Source organism: Oculina patagonica, chromosome 6 (assembly GCF_052425735.1).
Source record: "Oculina patagonica isolate OP01 chromosome 6, crgOcupat, whole genome shotgun sequence".
NCBI lineage: Eukaryota > Metazoa > Cnidaria > Anthozoa > Scleractinia > Oculinidae > Oculina > Oculina patagonica.
The window spans coordinates 27,058,261-27,081,777 of record NC_135763.1 but is presented as its reverse complement, the minus strand read 5'-3'; the positions used below and the strand labels follow the sequence as shown (position 1 = coordinate 27,081,777).

Here is a 23,517-nt window from a genome sequence, read left to right as displayed (position 1 = left end):
TCAACCGGAAGCGACAGGAGATGAGAATGATCTTCGGATTGGGTACCGTGCGACCACGCGGGATGAACATTAATTCACATTCATTTAAACTGCGCGCGTGCCCCTTTGCGCGCGCTGGGCTTTGAACGTTATTTTTGATTTTCAAACGCTCGGCTTGTTTGTCGCATTTTATTTGGCGACGTTTACCACCGAAGAAGGGCTATTGCCCGAAACGTCTGGTTTTTCAAAAAAAAAATTTGTCACTTTATTACCCATTTTATTACACCTTTATGTTTTAGTACCACGCAGTAACTTTGGTCCTTATTATCTAACTTTTGTCCTTATTATCTATGCTGAGAATTACACTCCAGGATTCCTTATTAAAGGCCTTAGCAATACAGGCAACATTTTCTTTCAACTTGTCTCACAACAATGTTGCACTGAAAGTTGTGAAGTACTGTTGTTGCGCGTATTACCTCCCGTATTTTGATTTTTGCTTTCTGGTCACAAAACAATGTTATGATACCATAATGCATTATTTTCGAAATTTCATGTGATCAACCTGTCCATTTTATAATTTTTACTAGATCCTCTGCTTCCCCCCCCGCCCCCCACCCCCCCCCGTCTTCGTCCCCCCTGTGATCCGTAGACCACGTAGTTTGTAATAGGAAGGGTAGGGAGAATGAAAATTTGCGGCAAGCGGCCATATACACAGCATAGTATAAATAAAATCTTTAAAAGTGACAAGCAATATTAAAGGTAACACAATAGTACAACAGACCTTTTGAATCACCAAAATTATACACGACAAAAAGACAGTCAGCAAAGAAGCGATGAACACAACAACCTTAGGGAGACAACCTCTCACAAATATATCCCAGTGCAACATCACATTCCAAATCATTCCACCATCCATCATAACCATGAAAGTCATAGCCGCTCAGTGAAAAGGTTCCCATCGAAATATGGCCACAATTTTGGTAACCACCCAGGTTGTTGGGATTCCGTGCTTCCCAGTTGAAGTAATTTTCTAGTGGGCTTCCGTCCGTCCACATCCATTTGCCTTCCTCCAATTGGTCACTCAGTCCAATCCAAAACGTCCGCCCAGATGACGTTAGGAAGGTTCTTTTGATGAAGTCGTTCTCGACTGCTGATTCGATCTTGGCCAGCTGTGCTCCAAGACTTTCACAGTTTGCACGTGCGTTGCTCCAGGTCTCAGGCTCAGTGAATAGCTTGTAGCATGAACCAGCAAGTGACCCTGTTCCGAGGATGAAGTCTGAAGAAGATATATTAATAAATCTATTTGTTTCACATTTCGGTCAAAATATTTCGCATTAGACGACCCCTGGAGTTAAACCCGTGGTCGATGGACAAATTTTATGTTTCTTTGTTTTTCTTCTGTAAAGGAAGACCATATAGAAATGCACGTACCTAATTCACAAACACATCGGTAGCCTTCTGCTGTGAATCCAGTTTGACAGGTTAAATTTCTCGGACAAGGACTGCTTTGACAGGAATTCTAAGGAATAAGAATGATAGAAACCAAGAACATAAGCTCGTGAGAGCCAAGAAATTTTACAAATGCTTCCCAGGAAATAAAACGAGCAAACAAAGCAAACAAAAAAAAAACGCGTAATCTGTTGAAATTTCTTTTGCTAGCAAGCAACAGAACTTACAACCGCGGAATTCGCAATAACAAAAGAGGGCTATTATACAATGAACATTTAAAACGAGAAATATACACACGCTTCATACTTAATTAACTCTGTCATTGTTTCACCTTGACTTATCCTAGTTTTTGGTTTCATTTGAAATGAAAACAGCTGTTGTGACATGCCTCTAGAAAAGTTCACACGCAGTTCTCTCTCTCTCAGAAGGACACAGCCGAGTCCAGGCTTAACTTCCCTCCTTAGAGGAGAACAGATTAATCTAACAGGTTCATAACAGTTTAATGAGAACTTGCTACCTGGTGTAAAGCTGCCGATGAAAAAATTGTTTTCCAAAATACAGTTCACACTTGCATGGTCTTGAAAAGTTGAACAGGCATTGTCATCCAATTATTTTCAAAATTGCACAGTACGTAGACCTTTCAAAGATCTAAGCACTCTTTTTAAGAGACTGACCCTGACTCTCTGACTCATAGATAGTTCATTGTATTGATGAACTAAGAAGAAATTGGATCTCCATCACTACTAGGAATTTATGACGTCAGCAGATGGTATCAATTAATAGCAAAAACAAACGCTTTAAGACGGAATCCGCCAGTACTTCGGGTACTATTTGACAAAATTAAGTACCAAATTATTTACATCTTCTTACAAACTTCTGTGTTACTGTTTCAAACATGTTATCAAAAGAAATCATCCCTCGCAACACCAAACATCGAACGAGAGATTTTTCCTGTAATTTACAAGGTTCTTGTAAACATTGAAATTAATTTTCTCAGGCTCTGATAAGCAATTGTTGTTGGTGTTATCACGGATAATTGCTTACAACTTTAGATTTTAAAAGGGTAGAAATTTTAAAATAATGGGATTTAAATTATTATGGTACTCGATTTTTGTCCAACTAAAATTTATATTTCTTGATTTCATTTTGTGCTAATTTTTTGTTCCTTACCAAAACATGTCTGTAGGTGTAACTTTGTTTGGTCACAAAATCGCTGCTGGAGGATTGAAAATGAGTGCGGTTGTTTAGATCACACGATGGCGTATCGCTGTCTATTGGGCCATAGTTGTAGGACACGCAGTTGGGTTCTTGGTAGCAGCGTGATTCACACAATGATTTTCTCTGAACTTTCATACTTCTGATCATGTGATTTTCGAGAAACCTGTCCTTTGTTTCCGGTTGAAATTGAATGGCTCTGCAGTCATCTGAAAGAGCTTTGTGTGAAAGAAAAACATGTTAGCATTCGCATGTTGTTAAACTACCTCTATTATCGTTGAGTGTGTCTTGATTTGTTGAAAAATACCATCGATATCGACAGTAAATATTTTGTTTCAATTCAAGACACTGAAACAAATTTAAACTACCCAAAACTAAATACACAGCGCTCGCACCACATTTTTTTACGATATTTAAGAGAACTTTTACGAAACCGTTGTTTGCCTTTCGTTTGCTTGTTTGGTTTTTTGTTTTTTCATTAAAAAGCTGTAACATTTTATTCTATCAGTGTACTTTATCAGTGGCGATTTCCTCTACACAGTCAGTTATTAACAAGGATCATAACTTGTGGCTGCAGTTCAGCCAGATTATGATCAGCGGTTATCTACGCAGCTTAGCGACCTCTCGCTCGTTTACTTACCGCCATTTTGTTTTCGCATCGTGTGGTGCTCTTATAAATATGTATTGGTGAAAGCAAATCGTTTTCCATCGGACCGTGTCATGTGTTGTTAAAGGCCTAAACGGTAAGAAACTGTTCGTTGAACTTTCCGCTCAATGTTGTAAATCATTTTAGTGATGTGCTTAGAACTTTAGCTTATTTCAGTTCGGTTCTTCCCACAGATTGTTATCTCGGGTAATCCAGCTCGGGTAATCCAGCTCGGGTAATCCAGCTCGGGTAATCCAGTTAATGTTCAAGAATCTACATGTGTAGTACAACCTATCTTACCTGTGAATAAACGTCGTTTTGGGTTTTTTGAAACTCTTCTGGTCGAGTGACTTAGAAGCAGCCACAGTAACAATCGTTTTCAACAGCCGAAATGTCCGGCAAGAAAGATGCGACTCCCGATGAAGCTTCGTCCGTGGCACAAGCAAGTAGCGACGAGAAAGTTCTCGATGATGCACACGTAGAGGACGCAAGGAGGCGCCCAATGACGGAGAAAGGTTACCATTATGTAATGGACGTGAAGACAAACAACTTTAAGTCTAAGAAGCGTGAGCTAGTCCAACGAATGAGAAGTACTCTGCTGGAAAGAGGTCAGTCAGTAGATCTTTCTAAATTTAAGAGAGAGCTAAGTGAAGCTCAAGTCATCTATGGCGAATTTAGAGATATTGTTGGTGGAATTAAGGAGGTTGTCATTCCTGGTGAAAGCATTGAAGAGATTGAAAGAATCTGTGTAGAAACTGAGCAAGAGTGGTCGAAATTTGAAGCTGATATTAGAGCAGAAATAAAACATCTAGAAGCTATTGAGTATCAAAAACTTGAATCTGCCTTCGATGCAGCCAGCTCCAAAGGTTCTAGTCGTGTTTCCTTTAAGGACAGAGACAGTCTCAAATCAAAACGCAGTTCCACCAGCAGTGTCAAGTCTGATAAGTTTCAGTTACGAAAGAAAGAAGCTGCTTTAAAGGTCAAGTTGGCTTTTGCAGATGAAGAACGAAAATTGAAAATGGAACAAAAAAAGGTTGAGTTAATGAAGCTAGAACAAGAGCAAAGGTTAGAGGAGCTAAGATTGAAAAGTAAGCTAGCACAAAATCAAGCCAAGCTTAATGTCTGCTTAGCAGAAGAAAAGCCGCCACTGTAGAACAGAACCAAGTAAACAGGCAATTAGCTATCACTGGTCAGCTGCCAAAGATTTCAATTCCAGTCTTCAGTGGAGACCCCCTTCAGTATCCTTCCTGGAACAGTTCCTTTGGTACCCTTATTGATTCTAAGCCGATGGATGCTCAAACCAAATTGAACTTCCTAAATCAATACCTCGCAGGGAAACCTAAACAAGTTGTTGATCAGTACCTATTGATTGGAACTGAAGATGCTTATCAGTCTGCCAGAAAATTGCTAAAAGAAAGATATGGTAATTGCAATGTTGTTGGCTCGGCATTCCTAAACAAGTTAGAAAATTGGCCAAAAGTTGGTATCAAGGATGCAGAGGCTCTAAGGGATCTTTCCGACTTCCTTGAAAAGATAAAGGCTGCCAGAGAAACTACTCCAAGTCTCGAAGTGTTGGACTTTGCCAGAGAAAATGTTAAGATTCTGTCAAAGCTGCCTGTCCAGCTCCAAAGTAAATGGAGAGGAAATGTAAAGAAGTGTAGCGCGCTAAATGGAGATGGGGCCTATCCACCTTTCACCGAATTTGCTGCATTTGTGAAAGAATGCGCTGAAAGGGCAAACATCCCTGAGCTTGAAGACCTAACAAGAACAAGGGAGACTGTTAAACCCAATGACCATACCAGAAAGTCATTCAAGGACAAGGAAGTACATTCCTTTGCCACTCAAGGATCTGAACAAAACAGGAACTCAAACAACCAGAGTCAAGGCAAGAAAGAAAATTCTCAAACCTGTTTGTTTTGCAAGGAACACCATCACCTAGACAACTGTAAGAAGTTTGCAGAGATGTCCCACAGGGATCGGAAGGACTTTTTCTTTGAGAAATTTCTGTGTTTTGGTTGTGCTTCCAGTAGACAGCACCAAGCAGCATCCTGTAAGAACAAACTTGTATGTCGTGTTTGTTCTAAAACCCATCCAACGTGTCTCCACCTGCAGAAGGACACTGTTGAGGCTACCTCTAACTGTACAAATGTTTGAACAATTCCAGAGCAAGGCAAAGGTTCTGATCATGCCATGATTGTGCCAGTGTGGGTTCGTCACATAAGTAAACCCAATCAAGAAGTTTTGCATTATGCAGTGTTAGATGACCAGTCTAATGTTAGTTTCGTGTCGCAGAGTCTATGTGAGAAACTGAATTTGCAAGGCTCACCAACGGATTTGCTGCTGACCACAGTGCAAGAGCGAAATGTACATACACCGAGTAGCCGAATTTGTGGACTTGAAGTGTTGGACTTAAAACGGGAGCACAGTGTGAAGTTGCCTATGTTGTTCACGCGGGATGCCATCCCAGCTAGTAGGTCACAGATTCTAAAGGCCAGTGTTGCCCAAGAGTGGGAACATCTACGCCCCATTGCTGACAAGCTAATGCCGTATGATCCTAATGTTGAGATCTCCCTTCTTATTGGAAATAATTGCCCAAGTATCGTCAGGCCCAGAGAAGTTGTCGTGGGAAAAGATGATGATCCCTATGGTCAGAAGTCCCTAATGGGATGGGGAATAGTTGGCAGAGTTTGCCGCTGAGTTTATAAGAAGAGATTTCTATGTGGATGACGGGCTTAAATCGGTTCCCACCGTGGAGGAAGCAGTCACCCTGATAAAAGCAAGTCAAGGCATTTGCGACAAAGCAGGACTTAAGCTGCACAAGGTCATGTCAAACAGGAGAGAGGTTCTCGAAGCAATCCCAATTGAAGAACGTGCTAAGGGTGTGAGAGAGTTGGATTTAAAGGTTGACCCACTTCCCTTGGAGCGTGCCTTAGGAGTGATGTGGTGCGTAGAAAATGACAGTTTCCAGTTTCGAATTGAGCTGGATGGACGCCCATTTACACGCCGGGGAATATTGTCTACAGTGAGTTCCATCTATGACCCCAATGGCTATGTTTCACGAGTAACTTTAAAAGGAAAACAAATCCTTCAACAAATGTGGAGAGACAAACTTGATTGGGACAGCCCGATCCCAGCGAGTCTGCGTCCTAAGTGGGAGATGTGGCTAAAAGATGTTGTGAACTTAGAAAAGCTAGAGATTCAAAGATGCTTTAAGCCAGATAAGTTTGGACAGATTCAGGAGTGTGAAATGCATCACTTCTCAGATGCCAGCAAGGAGGGTTACGGACAGTGTTCTTTTCTCCGCCTTGTTAATGAGGAAGACCAAGCTCACTGTTCTTTTGTCATTGGCAAAGCTCGAGTTGCTCCGATAAAGCAGTTTACCATACCAAGGCTAGAGTTAGCCGCAGCCACCGTTTCAGCGAAGATGAGTGAATTTCTGCGCGAAGAACTCCCCTACACAGATGTCAAAGAGTATTTCTGGACGGATAGTAAAATCGTCCTGGGCTATGTCAACAATGAAGCTAGGAGGTTTCATGTGTATGTTGCTAATCGTGTGCAGCAGATCCGTGATCTCACAAACCCAAGTTCTTGGCAGTATATTGACACAGAAAACAATCCAGCGGATCATGCATCTCGTGGTCTTACAGCTTCGCAGTTGTTGCAAGGTTCCAGTTGGTTAACGGGGCCAGCGTTTCTTTGGAAAGAAGGAGCCTTCCAGCCTCAAGAGAAGAAAGACATTCAAGTTGAAAAGGATGATCCGGAAGTCAAGAAAGGAAATGTCTTCATGTCTCACGTAGAAAGTACAGCTACTTACTGCCCTGATTCGTTCAAGTCAGACCGCTTAGCCCATGTATCTAGCTGGTGGCGTCTTCTGAAGGTTGTTGCTTTATGCCTGCAACTCAAGTCAAAGTTAACAAACAGAAAGGTTAAGTTGAACAATCAAGCAAATGTGAAGTGCGCTAGACCCTTGCCAAGAGCAGCTGTTTCGCTTACAGAATTCCAGTTTGCTGAAAAGGAAGTCCTGAAGATTGTTCAGCGTGAACATTTCTATGAAGAAATTCAAGTACTAGTGAAACTTCAAGTGGTTGGAGAAGTATCAACTAGAGAGTCAGCAAGACAGAGAAATCAAACTATCAAGATGTCCAGTTGTTTGTACCGTCTAGATCCATTGCTAGATGACGATGGTCTTATCAGAGTAGGTGGTCGAATCAAACGAGCCGACCTTCCAGTTGCAACAAAGCATCCAGTAATACTTCCACGGAAGAGTCCAATTACTGATTTGTTAATCAAGTTCTACCACGCCAAGGTGAACCACATGGGACGAGGAATCACGCAAAATAAATTACGCCAGAGAGGTTATTGGGTAGTTGGTGGCTCTTCAGCCGTGTCAAACTGTATATCAAAGTGTGTGACCTGCAGAAAGTTGCGTCGTCCCCTGGAATCTCAGAAGATGGCAGACTTGCCTATTGACCGCGTCGAGCCTTCCCCGCCATTCTCGTACTGTGGTGTCGATTTCTTCGGGCCCTTTCTTATCAAAGAGAGAAGAAGTGAAGTAAAGCGTTATGGTGTCATATTCACCTGCATGGCAAGCAGAAGTACACATTTGGAGACGGCTAACTCCTTGAACACCTCGTCGTTCATCAGTGCTCTGAGTCGTTTTCTCCATCGACGTGGTCCAGTGAGACAACTACGTTGTGACCAAGGAACAAACTGTGGGGGCACAAAATGAGTTGAAAGCGGCTTTAGAAGAGTTAAACCAAGAGCATTTGCAGGAGTACCTGGTGGAAAATGGCTGCGAATGGATACCATTTCAGATGAATGTACCACATTCAAGTCATATGGGTGGTGTATGGGAGCGCCTCATACGGACAGTTCGTAGTGCATTGGAAACTCTAATTGTCAGTGCTGGCACCCAGCTGGACGACGAAGCGTTCAGAACCCTTATGACAGAGGTAGAGTGTATAGTGAATTCCAGGCCACTAACAGTCAGCAACCTGAATGATCCAGATGCACCAGAACCTCTAACGCCAAATCATCTGCTCACCCTAAAGCAGAAAGTAGTACTTCCGCCCCCTGGCAAATTCCATCGAGCAGATCTTTATTGTCGCAAATGGTGGCGTAGAGTGCAGTATCTTGCCAATCAATTCTGGGTTAGGTGGCGTCATGAGTTTCTCCAGAACCTGCAGTCCCGAAGTAAGTGGAAGCGCCCAACACGAAACCTGATGGTAGGGGACATAGTAATATCCAAGGAAGATGAAGGACCACGTAACCAGTGGCCACTCGCCAAGGTCGTTGAAGTCTACCCCAGTGAAGATGGTTATGTCAGGAAAGTCAAAATTCTAAAGGCTGACGGAGAGCTTGACAACAAAGGGAGACGACAGAAGCCTCCTTCACTCTTGGACAGACCAATCCATAAATTGGTCCTGCTGTTACCATGTGATGAGTCTTAGCTGCTTTCCCATGAGAGTAATACAAAGACCGGGGAATTCCCCATCGAGGAGCCAGATGTTCAGTGAGAGAGACTAAGTGCAAGTGAACTATAGACATGAACATTCGTTTTTATTTTTAAGTGACTGTTGATTAAGTTTGTTAAGGTTTAATTGTTAGAAAACAATTGGGGGAGCCATGCGGCTGCAGTTCAGCCAGATTATGATCAGCGGTTATCTACGCAGCTTAGCGACCGCTCGCTCGTTTACTTACCGCCATTTTGTTTTCGCATCGTGTGGTGCTCTTATAAATATGTATTGGTGAAAGCAAATCGTTTTCCATCGGACCGTGTCATGTGTTGTTAAAGGCCTAAACGGTAAGAAACTGTTCGTTGAACTTTCCGCTCAATGTTGTAAATCATTTTAGTGATGTGCTTAGAACTTTAGCTTATTTCAGTTCGGTTCTTCCCACAGATTGTTATCTCGGGTAATCCAGCTCGGGTAATCCAGCTCGGGTAATCCAGCTCGGGTAATCCAGTTAATGTTCAAGAATCTACATGTGTAGTACAACCTATCTTACCTGTGAATAAACGTCGTTTTGGGTTTTTTGAAACTCTTCTGGTCGAGTGACTTAGAAGCAGCCACATAACTCATAGCCTTAGTTTGCGCCATCGATCTTTCTTTCTATTCTGTACTTTTGTTGTTGTTGTTGTTTTGCACTTTAAGTTTTATTTAAGCCAAAATGCATTTTTTTTTGACGGTCATGAGTCTCGACGTAACACAAATAATCCAATCAATTTTTTCTTAAGGCTATATGAACAAAACTTTGATAGATGGATTAACCAAACCAATGTTTTTGACTTAAAAGTCGTCCTCATCGTCAGGAAAAGAGGTAAATAATAAAGCAGTGAATTTTCACTCGGCTGGCTTCAAATCAAAGGAACGTGGAATTTAATCTAGTACTACCGTTGAAGTGAATTGATGAAATAAAAGGAAGGCGAGAAAGAAGAGTCGCATTAGCTCCATCTTGTTTAAGTGCCTTCTTTTAAAAACTGTTAAATATTAACGATTTCTACTGAAACAGTTTTGCACAAAAGAAAAAAATTAAGGAAAATACATTGGCCGGAACATATCATAAAATTAAGGTTGGAGTTTTCGATAATTATCAGACTTTTTTTCCAAAAAATCGTCACCTTCTTTATTCTGGTAAACGGTAATGAAACTAACCATTTCTCACTTTTGGTACCCTATGAAAAGTTCTAATTTTTAAAATATACACGTAGTGGCCTCTTGTGAAGTGAATTATATTCAGAAAAAAAAAACAGAGAATGTACATAATGTTACATAATTTCACCCACCTGCATTCACTGTAGTAACCATGAGAAACAGCGCATATGGTGATTTTAACTTTGACATCTTCCCCAAAATAGCTTTTGACATCAACGCTCTTTATGAACCAGACCAGTAAAGGGGATCAAGTTATTTTGAAGACATGAACACAATTGACGAGTTTTTGGTAATTGGAAGAACAAAAGATTTTGCCACCTACAGTTGTCACCTGTCAAATGCTTACAACAAAAATTTAGAATCTCACGACACTTTCCCGAAACAATAATAATACTTTAATTATTCAAATACAAAAACATACAAAAATAAAGTATTTGAAGGGGAGGACCGTGGGGTTATCCCTATTTTAGCTCCCCTAACGAACGAACGAACGAACTAACTAACTAACTAACTAACTAACTGACAAACTAACTAACTAACTAACTAACTAACTAACTAACTAACTAACTAACTAACTAACTAACTAACTAACTAACTAACTATCTAACTAACCAGCGAACTAATGAAACACCTTGCTTGAGCTTGGAACTTGCTACGTAATTATGTTGGTTTCCTTTTTTTATTTTAAAGCACATGTTTTCCCTTGTTTGGTTTTGTTTGAGTCGCCAGCCTATTCGGAACAAAAAACAACTTCCAAAAACAATCTATAAGTACGTCAAATTCCTGCTGTTTTTTTGTGTACTTAACAATGATGAAGAGGGAAAAACCAATCTCTTGCACATTGACAACCACTTTCGAGAAAGAAGAAAACGTAAAAAAATGCGTGAGGTCACTGGCAAAAGCAGATTGACTGCAAAGTCACTGCAAAGTGATTTTGCAAAGTGATCTTGCTGTAAGGGGTCAAAATTTTGCTAAATTTACAGTCCAGATGTTGTTTTTATCCTCAGAGTGCTAATCAGGGTATTTTCGCTTACGAACTTCTACCGTGAAATGCTCCACACAAGCTCCTGCGGTGTAGATTCCACGGCTTTTAACAGATAATTGTTTAATAAGCATAACATTGCAAGATTTTCAAAAATCTATAATATCGAATATTTCACAGAGCAAAACAAAGGCGTCACAACATTTATCAATTATGACAACAAAAGCCATTTCGATCTGAAGGACAAAAACGTCCACAAATCCCACGTGGTTTACGAAGGCAATTGCGACTGTGGTGCCAAGTATGTCGGCGAAACACAAAGAAATTTCAGTGTTCGGATTGATGAACATTCTGACATCACCAAGGTCTCAGAACCTGCGAGACATCTACTTGAATTCCCGGGGTACTAATTCACACTGAGAATATAATCACAGCACAACACAATTGGCGAAATCGCAAGATCCTGGAGGCTTTGTTTATCGCTTTAAAGAATCCCGCCCACCCACTTTGCATTGCGCGCCTCAAAAGCATAATCCGCCATTTTGTATGACATCTAGTTTTGGATAATTTCAATATTGTGGTCAACAATCCAAGCGCATCCTCGCGTACACGCTGTGTTCGCTACTTTAACTCCCGTCAAAATCTTTAGTAATTATCTGTGGTTTATTTCGAGTGTCTATTTTATTGGTTTCTTTCAATTTGTCATTTAAATACTCGTTTGTATGTCGGATGGCATTTCGCGTTCCAAAGCGCGGTCGGCCGAAGACGGAACAAACCAAGAAAATTATTCTGCGGCAATCAACGTTCGACCTCTGGATTCAAAGGAAGGAAAGCCTTGGTATCAAAGGGCTTAGTAATAGCCAGTTTGCCGAAATATTACTTCACCAAAGCCTGGAAGACCTTCGTGAACGGTGCAGATCATACGAAGCAGATGAAGATGAAGTCGTTTCACGTAAGTTCTGAGCGAAATATTCCTTGTTTAACCAGTCTACTAAAATATTTCACATCAGTCTAGAGAGCAACAGTAATTAATTTTGTTAGTTTTAAGTTTGTTTTCAAGCCATTTGTCCATTTGTTGACGTTCCTGAACTGGATCTTGTTTTCTTGTGTTGAAATCCTCATATTTTCTCTGCATGTACACAGATACGGTGTCTTAGGCCACGTTTACACGGGTCCGGACAATTTTTTGGACGGACGAATTTTGTTCCTGGACCGCCTGTTTACATGGATCCCTGCAAATTCTGTTACAGATTGCAGTGGTGTTTACACGGATCCGTGCAAATTTTAGACCAGTCGCGGCATTTGAATGGCTTCTTTACGTCTCTGTTGTGATTGGTTATCGCTAATGTTTTAAGCCAATCATGTTGCAGCTGATGCAGTACGCAGCAAGTAAAACATGGCGGCAGACAAACACTTAACGTGGTCGGATAAAGAAATTAATTTGTTTTTACAGGTGGTTGTAGATTCATCGGTTGGTTGTTTTGTAAGCTGTGCATGCTCACCAAGAAATTCAAAGTTAAGTTGCCTCGATCGATGAAGATCGGAAACAATAGCCAATTGCAGCAACGTGCACTGCAAAAGCCCAGCTAATCCGGCTAAAATAGCGATGCATGCTGCTGCCGCTCGTCTCCTCATATCTGTAATCTGCTTTTTTTGTTTTGCTTTTTTTTTTGTGGTTTATTTTGTCTTAAATTTAACAAAATGTAAGAAAACAGGAGCAAAATGTAACAAAATGTTTCATTGTTGCTAAGCAACCAGACAAAACATAACTAGATTCCAGGCCTTAACCGCGCTATCTGAGCAAAATGTTGCACGTTTCGGGTGTTTACACTTGTCCGTACGAAGTTTGGAACCGTGCTGGTCAAAAAGGTGACCTGCTTTTTTCAGGTCTCAAACTTGCACACTTAGCCGTTCAAAAATTCGTCCAGTTCCGCCGGTCCCGTGTAAACGCAAAGTGGAACCGTGCAAGTTTTTGTCCGTGCAAAAATTTGCCCGGACCCGTGTAAACGGGGCCTTAGATCTGTGCCCATATAAGGAACGGATATCAGGAGTCCCCGGATAATAACAACAATAGAGGCGCGCAATGCAAAGTGGGTGGGCGGGATTCTTTAAGAAAGCCAGAGCTAAACAAAAGGCTGCTAGCTCATCCAATCATCTGTTCCTCATGGGAGTGACTTTAACACATCAACCCTGATGATGAACTTTTAGTCGAAAACGTTCGGTTGCTTACTTCATCTTTCAATTTCTATATATTATAGCCTTCAACTTTTTTAAACAAAAGCCATATATTGTCATATATATGCTTCTAACATTTTCGAATGAATGTTATAAACGATTTTCAGAAGAACTGGTAAGCCCTCCAAACAATCCACAAGAATCATGGTTATAATTAAAGCTAATTTTGCTATTGTCCCAAGGTGAAAAGTTAAGGAGGCAGGGGTCAAAACGCCAAATCGCTGAAAAAAAGGATTTTTCTCTGTAGGTCATTTTTCGATCGACTCATCTGAAGTTTAATCTAGAGACTTTTTTGCTACTAATGCTTCAGGAAAGTGAATGAGACCTAGCCAACTATTCTAAAGACAAAGACACCTGTAACACACTTTAAGTTTAATTTGCGTCCCTGCTTTTTTTAACATCGATAAATTATGTTATAGAAAGAAAATTACAATGCGGTGCAATAATGGCTGAGAGACGTCAGAAAGAGCCAGCTACAATAAGCATTTACAAAATGATTGAAAGGAACAGTTTTTCATAACGACAACTCTCCCCCCAGTAATGCTGTAGGCTACCTTATATGTGCTCGTCTTAAACATATTTGCATGAAAACAACTTTGATAATGGAAGGGTCATCCTGATACCGCAGGTTTCAACTTGGCTTAAACAGTAGCTTGTAAAACGTCGAAAGTGTCTTAGCCATTTTGCAAGGGCATTATACTTCTTGAACCAGCAGATTTGCTTTTCATCAGCAATGAATATTTTCATTCAACAGTCGGTTGATGATTAATTACACTTGTGATTAACAATGTTATAAAACTCACACCTAGCTATTTACATAAGTTGAGCCCCTTGTTTGACCAGAGCTGCTATATGGCGCCTGTTGTGGCTGTCGCCACGTGAACACACATAATTATAGATTAAGGGCCACGTCATACGGAGAAAACTACAAATAGTATTTAAAAATTGTATCATTGAAAGTTTTCACTATTGTCAATTAGTATATATTAAAAGATAAGTAAGTTTATACTTTATGGCCTCGATCCATGCGGAATGTAATCATCTGGCGCAGGATCTGCCTCGATTGACACACACACACACGAAAATCTTGTACATCAAAGTATGGGTAACCAAAACATGATTTCTATTTGAACGTCCACAGCGCATTCATCACCCGGAATTCATCTTTTATAATGACCTTGTCTGCTTCATTCAAGGCACATCATCATAACAATTTGTTAATTTACGCAAAATAACTTATTAGAGTTAGCTGGCAAACTTTGCGAAGTCGCCATTTCAACAATACTTGGTAATTTTTTACATGCTTTAAAAAGCAACTTCTACGCTACAAAGCTTCTTTCTGCATAACCTACCTGTCACAGAAAAAAAAATATTAAGTTGTGAATCTAACTCTAGAAACTAACTCTTGACATAGATCTAGAATCTATGTCAAGTACGCGAGTTTACGAATTATACACACAAGTGCTGCATACACCTGTAGTACTGTATATCATCTCATCATTTCTGATGTGCGAAATATATGACCATTGTGCGCGATCCTCTCGTCCATTCTGGGAAATCCCGGTAATACATATTACATCAATATACTTTGTGTATAAATTGAAATCTTAACCACGACCTTAACCACCATTGTTATCAATCCGAAAGCGTTTCAACCTCTTCCTCTTGTTTTAACAGCTAAGACTTGTTCCTGATTTAGCGATGTGTTGTAAACTTGCACCCTTGCAACTCTTCCTTTAAAGTATCTGTCGTGGGGATCAGCAATTCTCGCGCCAATTCTGACCGGATAATCAGTACCCAGGGTAATAACTCCGAGATTCGTCTGAGCAACCTCTGTCCCATCGACCCACAGCCTGTTGTCCCCAGTGCTATAATCGTAGGAAGCGCCGACATAATACCACTGCCCCGTGTTCAGAGACTGACTTGACAAAGGTGTTACATTAGATCCATCTCTTCTATTTAAACGGCAAAACAACGATTCTACAACTATCCACAGGTGAACTCCCCAACCTCCGCTAGGTCTGTAGTTGAAGAGAGGTCCTTCTTATCCTTCAGGGTAAATCCACATTAATACCGTGATAGAATACTTTGTATCTAATCCACCATTGTTTGGGAGCTCGATGAAGCTGTCAAGGGTACCTAGGAACTGGTACGAACCCTCGGGATTCCCATCTGGTCCCTCTACAAGCTGCACATTGGAGGGAATTCCATCGGGTTGAATACCCATCATGTCTTTGGTGGTGTACGCATAATTAAATGGGTAAAGGGCAATTGCATCCTGTACATCTTGTAGTTAACACATAAAAACAATTAACGATTTTTTTTTTATTTCTGTAAACACCCGGAATGAGCCGCTATCAAATTGATCATGATCTATGGTAAAAGTAGATATGGAATAGCAGTTCAACCACGGAGAATAGCTAAATCCCTTACTATCGTTACATGCTAGTGAAATAAATGAATGATTTGCTTGCGAATAGGATTTTTATGTTTATCCCGACAGTCTTATTTTGTTGTGTCACGGGTTGTGTGACAACATCCTGGTTTGTGCCGAGGGCTCATAGGATGAAAACAAAGGATGCGTTCTCTCGGAGCATACGCTTCAACTGAGCTTTTTATTGCTGTTGTGACATTGCTTTGTTTGACTCGCTGGGGATGGAATTTCTTTCACCTTTGCTGGGCCAGAAAGGAAGCTAATTATGTTCTATGTAAAATCGATAAACAATTGGAAACAATAATGTTATTAACATGGCTATGGACCTTTGTCCATAGCCATTCAATTCCACCCTTGGTGTGTTCAACTACTGTATAAGGGCCCAGCAAACAATTTTAAGCGTTAAGAAATGCAGCACTGTTTTAATGGTACAAAGGAAAAACAAACAAACAAAAACAGAAACAAACCTATTATCTCGCATCTGAGTCCTTTGATATACAGACTTGTACAATTGCAGTAAAATGTGTTCACGTCATCAACACATGTTCCATCATTCAAACATGGACTGCTGGAACACTCGTTAATATCTACGACGGATACATACACTTTAAGTTCATAATTAAAATGTGCTCACTAAAAAACACGTTAAAATTTAAACCTCGCAGCCTATACAAGAAAAAAAAAACGTGACCGTGTGGATCTGATTTGAAGTGGGTTAACAGCTCGTGGAGTTTTGTTCCTGAAGCTGGCTATGACAATGACCGATTACTTATTTTTGCCAGATTGGGAAGACCAGGCTTTCTTGATTGCCTTAGCATTACATTTATGCTAATTGCAAAACGTCCTGGTTGCCTACTTGCCTACTAAAATCAATTTCTTAAACCATTGCTCGCAATCCCAAGAGATGGCAGAGGTTCCTATCAATTTTACATATGAAGTGTCTCTCCGTAAACACATTACTGGACTTTTAATTCTTATTTAATAGTCATCTTTTTCTCACTTTTTCATTAACCACACTACCCGTGACATAAGCTTCAGCAGATAAATCCCCTTAAAGGGCGCTAGAAATTCAATTTTAAGCCTCGTTTTATAATGGTATCCGAAGTAAAAATATTAAGGTACCTATTTCACAGTGATCCCCTTCGTATCCTGGAGGACAAACACATCGGTATCCTTTTGGCTTAAAACCAGCTTGACACGTGGTATTTTCTGGACATGGATTGCTTTCACAGGCATTCTAAACGAAAAGAAGGCCGCGTTCAAACAAACACAAACGGAAGCCAAGCCAATTTGGCGGCAGCAAAGATATTGTTGTCAACGCGCCAGATGGAGACCAATATGAAAAACAATTTGTATACATTATACTAAACATCACTAGAGGTAAGTACACATCTTTGCTGTACTTTTCTAGTCAGAACGATATCGGTCATAATGACCGATTTTTGCGTAATCGAGTGACCGATCTTTTTTACCTCCAATTTAAATTTTAGCTGTCATCCTCTTTGGATGGAATAAGATAAATATTTCTGACACAAGAAAGGACATGGAGCAGACGTTAAAACACAATATGTACACACACAAGGAAATTTAGCAGAGAAAGGTGCAGCGACAAGTCCCATTGTGCCACAGATGAACGTGTTGCTGCCGCATGTCCCTGCTGCAATTTCGACGTGCCCATGAAACATGTCCCTTCATCTGACAGCACTTTAAAGCAATCTCACGCCAAAAAATCTATATTTGTTAGAACTTGTTAGTAGAAAAATATGTTTTTGTAGTTGATATCGGTGATGCAAACACTCAGTCAATGAAATTGAGGGCATAATGACGTGGCCTAGGTGGCCTGTAAATGTAACGTAAATGCTTGCATAGCATGCATGTGTTGTTTTAAGAGGGCGTCTTTCTTAGAAACACCCACTCAATTTCGCATAAAAAATAATTTTGCCTGAAACTCTGTCAACTGAAAGACTTTACCGAGGTAAGAACTAAAACAGATTTGGTTTGATTTGAAATGATATTCTGGCCACGTTAGGAGCCATAAAATATTTTCCCTTGTCAGCCCCCGTCACAACGTCTCGAAAATTGAAAACTAGGCACTTTTCGTAACACTATAAAATATTTATTTCGCATCATCTGGCCGCAAATTTTATATCAACTTGCTCATAAACCTTTCTAGTTTTCCAAGACAGTCACAATTTGCCTCTCAATTCTCCTGAAAAGGCAAAATCGAGCGTATTATGACCACTACTAATCGCCATCGAGTGAAGGCTGTAAATTGGCTTCGATTTAGAGGCTATTTTTTAAATTTTGGGACCAACCTAATACTTCTCGCCTATACAGCCGACTAGAGTAGTCGTTTATCTGCAAATATGTGCAAAATCCCATGTACGTTTTCAATATTTCAAAAGTTGTGACCGTTATTATCAGCACATGTACCAGCATTTTCGATTTTTTTCGCCTATATTGAAATCGAACTCTCTCGAGCAGATTTTGACACACATGCAGCCTACCTGCTTCTCATCTCGGTTTATGTCCAACGTTAGACGGTAAACAATCCCCAGATTGCTAAATCCCACAATAACTCCCGCAAATTGGTAGGTATTGCCTTCAAAACTTGAGCACTACGGCATCTATCGAGTCCCTTGTTAGCGAGCGAAAGCCTGAATCCAAGGCTACATTTCGCACTAAATAGCCCATTAAACACCGTTTCAGAGCCGTTTTTCTTCAAGAATCAGACAAAACACACTCCGAGACTGGTATTCAGAGAACATAGCGCGATTTGAGGTCTGAATTCCGAAGAAACATCACCATTTACAGCGAACATCTCGACAATCGAGTATCGTGTGATGCTGCTTCCGCAGAGGTCCGCATAAATAGGGAGACCGCTGATCGCTTGTGCCAACAAGGACTTCTAAATGCCACCAAAAAATTTTTAAATCAAAATTTGGAAAGCATGCGCAATTTCGAGTTTTAAAGAAATCAATCCTAAAAAATAAATAAAAGCGGAGCCTCGGGCCAAATGGCCCATACTGTCACAGCTTATCCCGGTTTCGATAGCATTAAGCGGCTAAGAATATTTCTACTCCCTCCTGGATAGAATGCTAGTCCATCGCAGTCCCCCCTCTCCACCCCCCCCCCCCCCCCCAGCATTATTTCGCCGGTACCCATTTATACACCTAGGTGGGTAGAGGCGCTATGAGAGAAAAAATTGACTTGCTAAAGAACACAACACAGCAACCCTGGCCAGGGATCGAACCCGGACAGTTAGATCTGGAGTCCGGCCGGCGCGCTAACCAATAGGTCACCGCCAGGGCGTATGAATGCCCTGGTCACCGCGCCTCCCATATGGATACAATAATAAATAGCATTCGCTGACTATAAGATAAAGCATTTTGAATTTCGGAGTTTACGCCACACAAGACCTAAGATGGCCGCCAGAAGGCTGTCACGTTTTCTTAAAAAACTGCGATGGACTAGCATTCTATCCAGGAGGGAGTAGAAAAATTAAATGGTGATGTTTCTTCGGAATTCAGACCTCAAATCGCGCTATGTTCTCTGAATACCAGTCTCGGAGTGTGTTTTGTCTGATTCTTGAAGAAAAACGGCTCTGAAACGGTGTTTAATGGGCTATTTAGTGCGAAATGTAGCCTTGGATTCAGGCTTTCGCTCGCTAACAAGGGACTAGATAGATGCCGTGGTGCTCAAGTTTTGAAGGCAATACCTACCAATTTGCGGGAGTTATTGTGGGATTTATCAATCTGGGGATTGTTTACCGTCTAACGTTGGACATAAACCGAGATGAGAAGCAGGTAGGCTGCATGTGTGTCAAAATCTGCTCGAGAGAGTTCGATTTCAAAATAGGTGAAAAAATCGAAAATGCTGGTGCATGTGCTGATAAAAACGGTCACAACTTTTGAAATATTGAAAACGTACATGGGATTTTGCACATATTTGCAGATAAACGACTACTCTAGTCGGCTGTATAGGCGAGAAGTATTAGGTTGGTCCCAAAATTTAAAAAATAGTCTCTAAATCGAAGCCAATTTACAGCCTTCACTCGATGGCGATTAGTAGTGGTCATAATATGCTCGATTTTGCCTTTTCAGGAGAATTGAGAGGCAAATTGTGACTGTCTTGGAAAACTAGAAAGGTTTATGAGCAAGTTGATATAAAATTTGCGGCCAGATGATGCGAAATAAATATTTTATAGTGTTACGAAAAGTGCCTAGTTTTCAATTTTCGAGACGTTGTGACGGGGGCTGACAAGGGAAAATATTTTATGGCTCCTAACGCGGCCAGAATATCATTTCAAATCAAACCAAATCTGTTTTAGTTCTTACCTCGGTAAAGTCTTTCAGTTGACAGAGTTTCAGGCAAAATTATTTTTTACGCGAAATTGAGTGGGTGTTTCTAAGAAAGACGCCCTCTTAAATAGCAACAAGAAATGTAAGCAACAGGTTTAAAAGCTTAAGAATATCAAATAGGCATTGTTTTGACCTTTTTTGTCAGTCTGAATTTGTGTCTGTATGTCTGACTGTCAGCTTATCTGCTAGTCTGTCTGGCTGTCTGCTTAACTGCCTGTCTATCTCTCTACTTATCCATCTGTCTGTCTATCTGCCTGCCTGCTTGCCTGTCTATTTGTCTGTCTGTCTGTCTGTCTGCTTGCCTGTCTGTCTGTCTGTCTGTCTATCTCCTTTTTTTGTTTTGTTCTGTCATTACGAATCTGCTTGTAAGGCGTTGCAAGAATGGCAAGAGACATTGAAGAAAAGCTTTTTTTTAATGTTGCGTTTCTTACCAATATATGCCCATAGTTGTATCCTTGCTTTGTCACAAAATCGCTGCTGGAGACTTGTAAATGAGTGCGATTGTTCAAAGCGCAAGACGGTTCATCACTTTGTACTGGCCCATAGTTATAGGACACGCAGTTAGGTTCTTGGTAGCAGTGTAACTCGCACAGGTCGTCGTTCGGTACTCCCAGGCTTCTGATCAAGTGATTATTGAGAACTTTATCCTTGGTTCGTGGTTCGAATTCAATAATTCTGCAGCCATGTGAAAGCGCTGTATTTTTCAAATAAGAGAAATATACATTGGTTAACGTTTCCAAAAGCGAGTCGACTGAGATAGTGTAAGTTTCATCGTTTAACCTGTTAGACAGGTAGGGTTTACTCTAACATTCTATGATCAATAACAGAAAGCCTAGAAGCTACAAAATTGAACGCACTGAGACACCGTGCTTATTTTTATTTTTTATAAGGGCTTTTCCGCACTAGCAGACAAAATTGGAGTTGTCCGTGACAAAACTAAAGAACAAATTTTGTCGCGACAATTTTTTGTCAGATAACTTGAATCCGCACTCAAACTACTGATGCTTTACAAGCTATCAAATCTGACAACTCTTGTGCGTCCTTGCTTTGCAGTCGGCCACGTTTTTCAGCTTTCAAATCAAAGAAAACTTACTAGTGTCCTTCGTTTGTTTATTGTTTGCGATGATTGTGACAATTTAGCATACACTTGTTTGTTTCTTTAGAACGCGAATCTGGCCGGAGTCCGCTTAAAGGTAAAAGCCGCCTTCGAGCGAGCGTCCTCTTGATCGCGTAAATCAAAAACTCAGTTTCACAACTCCCGGCTAATGCAATTTTTGATGGCTGCTTAACTGACAAGAATCACGCGTTTTTGTTTATTTTGTCGATTTTGTCAAGTTTTTATCTGGGACAAATTGTTAGTTGTTGTTGAAAGTGCGTTTGAAAATTTGTCCGCTTCGACCAAAATTTGACAGGTCGCGACAAATCACCCGCACTTGTAAAGTGTGATGGCAGAAAATTTGTCTAAATAAACAACTTTTTTTCTTTTTTTTTTTCTTTTTTTCTTTTTTTCAACCAAACCCTGTTAGAACCCAAATGCCAAAACATCGTTTACGGGTCGCTTTTGACTATGACGTTTTAGCTTACATGCAACTTAATTTATCGCCAGTATTGATAAGCTTTCTTAACATTGTAGTTAAAAAATGTTCTTTCTTATGTAACAAAGAACCTTTCGTGAAAAAAATATCATCTGTTTACTAACTGTTTGATAAACTATCTTGATATTTTGTCGTAGAGTTTATAATCTGTTATGGGCTTTGGACTCCAACAGTAGGCAGCTGTGTACGTTAGTCACGACTCTATTTTAGTTAGATAAAAATCCATAGTATTACACACCGTAACAATATCAAAGTTTATGCTTTCGCTCTCTGCCTAGCTATAGATGGTTTTTATGTGCTGATAGATTCGTTAATTACCAAGATCATATAGTAAGACGGAAGGTTGTTATCAATTATCCTTACGTTACATATTCTTTGTAAGATTTTTAAGCAGTTTGAATTCGAATCGCTGCCGAGCAAAGTCGACCAAACGCCTCGAATAAGTTTTTTTTTTTTGTGACGCAAAATTTGATAGTACTTCAGTATATTTTTTAAATAATAGCTACTCATAGTGTGCAATAAATTTGATAAAAGAAGAATTTATAGTATTGTGATGTAACTTGCGAATTTAGTTCCCCTGCCATTGATTTCTCATCTAAGTTCGTCTTTTTGTTTATAAACACATTTGGACAGAACAACCATCTAACAAGACATACAACACAAAGATTAAGGCACATCTTAAGAGCAAGACTAGTTCAAATTAATAAATTATGTTTGACGTCGGGAGAAAAAAATAACTTAAGACCCGTACTCCAGTTAACCACATCTTACTGGACAACTAAAGTAAATTATCTATTGAACTTTGGATTTAATTTCAATGTCTAGTTTTGTGATGAGGGTGTAAAGCTAGAAAGAAAAGGCTAGAAAAATATGGAGTAAAGGCACTAACCTTGATTAGCTGCAATGATTAACAGAAGTAAAATGTACGGGTTTAGCTTTGCCATATTTCAACTTGCAGACAACAAATACAAATTGTTCAGATCAGACTTCTCGAAATTTAAATCGTTTTCAATTCATAATTTCGAGTTGAAGACCTATTGAAACTTTTCTTCTACTCGCTCTCCGTTAATCAGAAGCTCAAACGAAGTTCAGATTGTTAAAGCAAAACACCTGTCATGCAATTTACAGAGCATTTTGCATATTTACAACGGACGTCTTGTGATTGTTTAAGAGCCACATTGCATGTTTACGAATTTATGAGCGCTAGAACAACCCAAAAGAAAACCATGAAAGCACACATATTCCGAGAACTTGGGACCTATGAGGTGCAAAAAGAAAATTCTAGCTCGAGACCCACAAATATTGAATTCGACTTGGGAAATTTTGAGCATAACAAATAGCACAACTGTGAAAAGTTAAAAAAAAAAACATTCTACATATAAAGTGAACAAAATCATTCCCCCCATCTAAAATATCTGACTGGGGTTGGAGTTATGACTGTTTTGTTTCTGTTTCGGGCACCGTACTGACAACATTTGGTACCCACACAGAATGGGCTGTTCATGTTTGAGAAACTCTTACGAGAATAATTCAAAATCTGCTTTGTTTAGGTTTGGACAGTCGAAACTCTATTGTAGGGGTACCTCAACAATAAGAACACTCCTTTTTGACCATTCGGTGTCCGTATGACTTGTTTTTGTCCTTCAGCTTGGCGTGTTACAATACGATCCCCCACATGAAACCAAAACACACATTAATTTTCTTAAAAAATAAAAATGAATAAACTTTCATTGCTTTAGAGTGGCGTGTTTTAAATTATATTTAGTTGACAAAGCGTCGGCACGGCCACTAACCATAAAATAATTGTCTTCTTGAGATTTTACCTTTAATTTGTCCAGTACTTTAATTCCCAGCAACTTTATCTTTTATGAGTACTAAAATATTTTATTTTTAAGCGTATGTAAAGCATAAACTCTAAGATAAATTACTGTTCTTATTTTGTATAATTATGTTAGTAGCAGCCCAAAT

At 40.0% G+C, this 23,517-nt stretch overlaps 1 protein-coding gene and 1 pseudogene across 1 annotated transcript; one reads left to right on the top strand and one right to left on the bottom strand.

Moving 5' to 3' along the window:
* Positions 1–638: 638 nt before the first annotated feature.
* Positions 639–22,618, bottom strand: LOC144658194 (uncharacterized). The gene is made up of 7 exons (XM_078518563.1): positions 22,439–22,618; positions 20,386–20,648; positions 16,716–16,830; positions 16,061–16,180; positions 2,599–2,861; positions 1,411–1,498; positions 639–1,255 (listed from the first exon to the last, which is right to left on the bottom strand). The coding sequence occupies exons 1-7, from the start codon at positions 22,491–22,493 to the stop codon at positions 828–830; spliced, it is 1,332 nt and encodes a 443-aa protein (XP_078374689.1). The 5' UTR covers positions 22,494–22,618; the 3' UTR covers positions 639–827.
* On the top strand, positions 3,668–5,415 carry LOC144656391 (uncharacterized; annotated as a pseudogene).
* Positions 22,619–23,517: the final 899 nt, after the last annotated feature.